Source organism: Dama dama, chromosome 9, assembly GCF_033118175.1.
Source record: "Dama dama isolate Ldn47 chromosome 9, ASM3311817v1, whole genome shotgun sequence".
NCBI lineage: Eukaryota > Metazoa > Chordata > Mammalia > Artiodactyla > Cervidae > Dama > Dama dama.
The window spans coordinates 6,321,334-6,328,549 of record NC_083689.1 but is presented as its reverse complement, the minus strand read 5'-3'; the positions used below and the strand labels follow the sequence as shown (position 1 = coordinate 6,328,549).

The 7,216-nt window shown below is 42.7% G+C and overlaps 1 protein-coding gene across 2 annotated transcripts in view; it reads left to right on the top strand.

Annotated features, from left to right (window-relative positions):
• Nucleotides 1-4,631: 4,631 nt before the first annotated feature.
• Nucleotides 4,632-7,216, top strand: part of RUFY1 (RUN and FYVE domain containing 1) — a 62,548-nt gene continuing 59,963 nt past the window's right edge. Inside the window, exon 1 of one of the 2 annotated variants that reach the window (XM_061149654.1) lies at nt 4,632-4,931. In XM_061149654.1, coding sequence (XP_061005637.1) covers nt 4,658-4,931 — 274 coding nt within the window. In that variant the 5' untranslated portion in view covers nt 4,632-4,657. The remainder of the gene's footprint in view (nt 4,932-7,216) is intronic. The other variant, XM_061149652.1, reaches the window with a different exon arrangement.

Here is a 7,216-nt window from a genome sequence, read left to right as displayed (position 1 = left end):
AGCCATCTCCAAACAATAAATGCTGGAAGGAGTGTGGAGAAAAAAGAACTCCCTCCTACAACTGTTGGTGGGATGTATATTGGTACAGCCACTATGGAGAATAGTATGGAGGTTCCTTAAAAAACTAAATATTTAGAGCTACCATTATGATCTAGCAATCCAACTTCTGGGTATATATCCAGAGGAAACCATACTTCAAAAAGATACATGCACCCCAATGTTCATTACAACGCTATTTACAATAGCCAAGACATGGAACCAACCCAAATGTCCATCAACAGATGAGTGGATAAAGAAGATGTGGTATATATATCAATGGAATATTACTCAACCATAAGAATGAAATTATGTCATTTGCAAGCAACATGGATGGACCTAGAGATTAGCACACCAACTGAATTAAATCAAAGACAAGTATCGTATGATATCACTTATATGTGAAATCTAAAAAAACCATACAAATGAACTTATTTACAAAACAGACTCACAGACTTAGAAAACAAATGTATGGTTACCAAAGGGGAAGAGGTGGGGAATAAATTAGGAGGTCTGGATTAACATATATATTCTACTATATATATTAAGTATTTGACAAAGGTCTGAAGAGTCAAAGCTACAGTTTTTCCAGTTGTCATGTATGGATGTGAGAGTTGGACCATAAAGAAGACTGAGTGCTGAAGAATTGATGCTTTCAAACTGTGGTGCTAGAGAAGACTCTTGAGAGTCCTTTGGACAGCAAGGAGATCAAACCAGTCAAACCTAAAGGAAATCAACCCTGAATATTCATTGGAAAGACTGATACTGAAGTTCCAATAATTTGGCCACCTGATACAAAGAGCCAACTCATTGGAAAAGACCCTGATGCTGGAAAAGACTGAAGGTAGGAAGAGAAGCGGGTGACAGAGGATGAAATGGTTGAATGGCATCACAGATACAATGGACATCAGTTTGAGCAAACTCCAGGAGACAGTGAAGGACAGGGAAGGCTGGCATGCTGCAGTCCATGGGGTTTCAAAGAGTTGGACATGACTGAATGACTGAACAACAACAATATAGATTAATAAAATAGATAATCAACAAGGACCTATTGTATACCACAGGGAAGGCTACTCAATACTCTGTAGTAACCTAAATGGGGAAAGAATCTGAAAAAGAATCTGTATAGCTAAATCACTTTGCTATACATCTGAAACTAACACAACACTGTAAATCAACTATTTCTGATTTAAAAATTTTTAATGTATTTTAAAAACTTAAAAAGGGCAGCCATCATGCACTCCACCAGTTTGCTGCCATCAGAGAATATATTGAGCTGCAAAAGCTTCTGATGTCTCAAAAGAAGGCCAACGTCCAAATTTTTATGTAAATTCTTTTGATTTCTAAATATCGGTCACTTAAATATTTTTAATTTGAAATTCAAATGTTCTGGGAATCAAAACATTTCTCCTAGTTTGATGAGGCCTATATGCCAACACTTTGCAAACAAAGTGTTAAATGTTAGTGAAATTTGAGTTTCAATTTAGTCAAATTTCCTTTTTTTCCAAGTGAGGAAGCAGAGTACAATATCATACAAGCAGATCATGTCTTGCCCAAGCCACATAGTTGAGAAACAGATATTCAGTGCAGTCATTCATGTCTGCCATGTGCTTCTTTTTAATAATGAGATTGACTCTATTATTATCACCATTTAGCTGATTAACAGCAGAGTCATCTGTTGGATCATAAGAAATAGAGGAAAGAAATAGAAGAAAGACTAGAGATCTCTTCAAGAAAATTGGAGATACCAAGGGACTATTTCATGCAAAGATGGGCTCAATAAAGGACAGAAATGGTATGGACCTAACAGAAGCAGAAGATATTAAGAAGAGGTGGCAAGCATACATAGAACTATACAAAAAAATCTTCATGACCCAGATGATCACGATGGTGTGATCACTCACCTAGAGCCAGACATCCTGGAGTGTGAAGTCAAGTGGGCCTTAGGAAGCATCACTATGAACAAAGCTAGTGCAGGTGATGGAATTCCAGTTGAGTTACTTCAAATCCTAAAAGATGATACTGTGAAAGTGCTGCATTCAATATGCTAGCAAATTTGGAAAATTCAGCAGTGGCCACAGGACTGGAAAAAGTCAGTTTTCATTCCAATCCCTAAGAAAGGCAATGCCAAAGAATGCTCAAACTACCGCACAACTATACTCATCTCACATACTAGCAAAGTAATGCTCAAAATTCTCCAAGCCAGGCTTCAACAGTATGTGAACCAAGAACTTCCAAGTGTTCAAGCTAGATTTAGAAAAGGCAGAGGAACCAGAGATCAAACTGTAACATCTGTTGAATAATCATAAAAGCAAGAGAGTTCCAGAAAAACATCTATTTCTGCTTTATTAACTATGCCAAAGCCTTTGACTGTGTGGATCACAATAAACTGTGGAAAATTCTGAAAGAGATAGGAATACCAGACCACCTGACCTGCCTCTTGCGAAATCTGTACGCAGATCAGGAAGCAACAGTTAGAACTGGACATGGAACAACAGACTGTTTTCAAATAGGAAAAGGAGTACATCGAGGCTGTATATTGTCACCGTGCTAATTTAACGTATATGCAGAGTACACCATGAGAAATGCTGAGGCAGATGAAGCACAAGCTGGAATCAAGACTGCCGGGAGAAATATCAATAACCTCAGATATGCAGATGATACCACCCTAACTGGCAGAAAGTGAAGAGGAACTAATGAAAAAGTTGTGGTACATATACACAATGGAATATTATTCAGCCATAAAGAAGAATGCATTTGAGTCCATTCTAATGAGGTGGATGAACCTAGAACCCATTATACAGAGTGAAGTAAGTCAGAAAGAGAAAGATAAATATCATATTCTAACACATATATATGGAATCTAGAAAAATGGTACTGAAGAATTCATTTACAGGACAGACATAGAGAACAGACCTATGGACATGGGGAGAGGGAAGAAGAGGGTGAAATGTATGGAAAGAGTAACATGGAAACTTACATTACCATATGCAAAATAGATAGCCAACGGGAATTTGCTGTATGGCTCAGGAAACTCAAATAGGGGCTCTCTATAAACCTGGGACTTCTCTGTAGCTCAAACGGTAAAGAATCTGCCTGTGATGCGGGAGAACAGGGTTCGATCCCTGGGTTGGAAAGTTCCTCTGGAGAAGGGAATGGCAATCCACTCCTGTTTGGGGTTGCAATGAGTCGGACATGACTGAGCAGCACACACACACACACACACCACCCCGCCCCCCTCCCCCCGAGGTTTGACAGACAACAACAAAATTCAGTAAACCAATTATCCTTCAATTAAAAAATAAATAAATTTTTTAAAAAACAAAGAGCCCCTTGCTGAGGGTAAAGAGGACAGTTGGCTCTTTCTCTTTTTAAGCCAAAATGTTGGCTTAAAACTCAACATTCAAAAAACTAAGATCATGGCATCAAGTCCTATCACTTAATGGCAAATACATGAGGAAAAACTGAAAACAGTGAAACTTTATTTTCTTGGGCTCCAAAGCAACTGCAGATGGTGACTGCAGCCATGAAATTAAAAGACGCCTGCTCCTTGAAAGAAGAGCTACTATTAACCTAGAAAGCATATTAAAAAGTGGAGACATCACTTTGCCACAAAGGCCCATATAGTTAAAGCTGTGGTTTTTCCAGTAGTCATGGATGTGAGAGTTGGACCATAAAGAAGGCTGAAAAAAAAAATTTTTTTTTAATAAATAAAGGCGGCTGAGTGCTGAAGAATTGATGGTTTTGAACTGTAGTGTTGGAGAAGACTTTTGAGAGTCTTTTGGACAGCAAGGTTATCAAACCAGTCAGACCTAAAGGCACTGAACCCTGAATATTCATAGGAAGGACTGATGCTGAAGCTCCAATACTTTGACCACCTGATGGGAACAGCTGACTCATTGGTAAAGACTCTGATGCTGGGAAAGATTGAAGGCAGGAGGAGAAGTGGATGACAGAGGATGAGATGGTTAGATGGCATCCAGTGACTCAATGAACAAGAGTTCGAGCAAACCCCTGGAGACAGTAAAGAACAGGGAAACCTGGTGTCCTGCAGTCCATGGGTTTGCAAAGTCAGACACGACTGACCAACTGAGCAAAAAACAACAGGACCTTCTGCTTCTCATTCCACCAGTGTGTTCGAAAGAACACTGCCAAGCTGTCAGTTTTCAGTTAATTTTTTTTTAAGTCCTGCCTTCCTGCCTGTAACTGTTCCAGAGTTTCCTTACTCGCTGTTTTAGGGCTTGTTCCGAAAACTACCGCAGAATAATGGCTAAGCATAAGTAAAATATGAAATAAAAATTTAAAAGAGGGAATTCTGTCACAAAACTACGGCCTTTTGGGCTCTGTTTTAAGGCACATAGGAGGCACCACGAAACAGAGAGAAAACCCAAGGGGAACTTGAAAGGAAACAAGTCCTCCCAGCTGATGAGAACGTAGATGCTTGTTTTATGACTCGCGCCTTCCCGAGCTTTTCTAAACCGAAAGAGAGGAGAGAAGAACTGTAAAGAGGAAGCAAAGCCGGCGCGAACACGAAACCGAGCAGCGAGGGCGTAAAAGCGCCCTCCCGCGCGCCCGCCAGCGCCCAGTCCGGCGCCCGCCGGGGGCACGTGACACGGCCAAAATGGCTGAAGGGGACGACGGCTGCCGGCCCGAGCAGGAGCCGGGGCCGGAGCCGGGAGAAGAGTTTGAGATCGTGGACCGGAGCCAGGTGCCGGGCCCCGGCGAACTGCGGAGGGCGGCGAAGTCGCGGGCGGCGACGGAAGGCTGGTCCGCACCCATCCTGACCCTGGCGCGGAGGGCCACAGGCACCCTGTCGGCAAGCTGCGGGAGCGCGCTGCGCGCGGCCGCGGGCCTGGGCGGCGCGGACGGCGGCGCGGAAGACGCGGCGCGCGCAGGTAGGCTCGGCCGGGCGCGCTGCGGGAGCTTTCGGTCACACAGGTGGTTGTTTTGCCATGGGTGCCAGGCTGGCGAGACTGTTTAACTGACTCAGCTTGTTAGACAGGTTGTTAACACGCGTAACTACTCGTCGGTTTTCTTTACACCGTGTGTCCGAGTCACCATAAATACCTGGGCGTGGGTGGCCTGAGATTGGAGCAGTTTCACTTCCTGTGGTGTGCCCCAGACAGCTTTCTTACTCTCATTGGTGAACTTTATACTAAAAAATGGACGGGTTTAAGCTTAGTTAGTCCTTATTTATTTTTAAAGGACTTACTTAGGAAATGAAACTGTACTTTTCTCTGCTTTAAATCTCACACTTCCATCCCAGCTCACATCTCCCGTTGTTGATGGTGCATACCGATTCACAGTGGAGGCAGAGAACCAAGTGGAGTTTAGAGGGTGAGGGTTCCAGTTCAGTTCAGTCTCTCGGTCGTGTCGGAGTCTTTGCGACCCCGTGGACTGCAGCAGGCCAGGCCTCCCTGTCCATCACCAACTCCCAGTTTACTCAAACTCATGTCCATCGCGTCGGTAAGGCCATCCAAACATCTCATCCTCTGTCGTCCCCTTTTCCTCCCGCCTTCCATCTTTCCCAGCATCAGGGTCTTTTCCAATGAGTCAGTTCTTCACATCACGTGGCTGAAGTATTGGAGTTTCAGCTGCAGCATCAGTCCTTCCAATGAATATTCAGGACTGATTTCCTTTAGGATTGAATGATTTGATCTCCTTGCAGTCCAAGGGACTCCCAAGAGTCTTCAACACCACAGCTCAAAAGCATCAGTTCTTCAGTGCTCAGCTTTCTTTATAGTCCAACTCTCACATCCGTATGTGACTACTGGAAAACCCATAGCCTTGACTAGACGGACCTTTGTCGGTAAACTAATGTCTCTGCTTTTTAATGTGCTGTCTAGGTTGGTCATAGCCTTCCTTCCAAGGAATAAGTGTCTTTAAATTTCATGGCTGCAATCACCATCTGCAGTGATTTTGGAGCCCCCAAAAGTAAAGTCTCTCACTGTTTCCATTGTTTCCCCATCTATTTGCCATGAAGTAATGGGACTGGATGCCATGGTCTTAGTTAAGCCAACTTTTTCACTCTCCTCTTTCACTTTCATCAAGAGGCTCTTTAGTGCTTCTTCGCTTTCTGCCATAAGGGTGGTGTCATCTGCATATCTGAGGCTATTGATATTTCTCCCAGCAACCTTGATTCCAGCTTGTGCTTCATCCACCCTGACATTTTGCATGATGTACTCTACATATAAGTTAACTAAGCAGGGCGACAATATACATCCTTGACGTACTCCTTTCCCAATTTGGAACCAGTCTGTTGTTCCATGTCCAGTTCTAACTGTTGCTTCTTGACCTGCATACAGATTTCTCAGGAGGCAGGTCAGGTGGTCTGGTGGTATTCCTGTCTCTTTTAAGAATTTTCCACAGTTTGTTGTGATCCACACAGTCAAAGGCTTTGGCATAGTCAATAAAGCAAAAGTAGATGTTTTTCTGGAACTCTTTTGCTTTGGGGATTATTCAACAGATGTTGGCAATTTTATCTCTGGTTCCTCTGCCTTTTCTAAATCTAGCTTGAACACTTGGAAGTTCTTGGTTCACATACTGTTGAAGCCTGGCTTGGAGAATTTTGAGCATTACTTTGCTAGTATGTGAGATGAGTATAGTTGTGCGGTAGTTTGAGCATTCTTTGGCATTGCCTTTCTTAGGGATTGGAATGAAAACTGACTTTTTCCAGTCCTGTGGCCACTGCTGAGTTTTCCAAATTTGCTAGCGTATTGAATGCAGCACTTTCACAGTATCATCTTTTAGGATTTGAAGTAACTCAACTGGAATTCCATCACCTGCACTAGCTTTGTTCATAGTGATGCTTCCTAAGGCCCACTTGACTTCACACTCCAGGATGTCTGGCTCTAGGTGAGTGATCACACCATCGTGATCATCTGGGTCATGAAGATTTTTTTGTATAGTTCTTCTATGTATGCTTGCCACCTCTTCTTAATATCTTCTGCTTCTGTTAGGTCCATACCATTTCTGTCCTTTTTTGTGCTCATCTCTGCATGAAATGTTCCCTTAGTATCTCTAATTTTCTTGAAGAGATCTCTAGTCTTTCCCATTCTAATTCCAGGTGACCACTACAACCAAGCTGTGTGATACAGGCAAGTCATCACATTTTCCAGTCTGTAAAATAGGAATTTTGTGATTCACAAAGTTCTTATAGCCCTCAGTGATCTCTTATAGT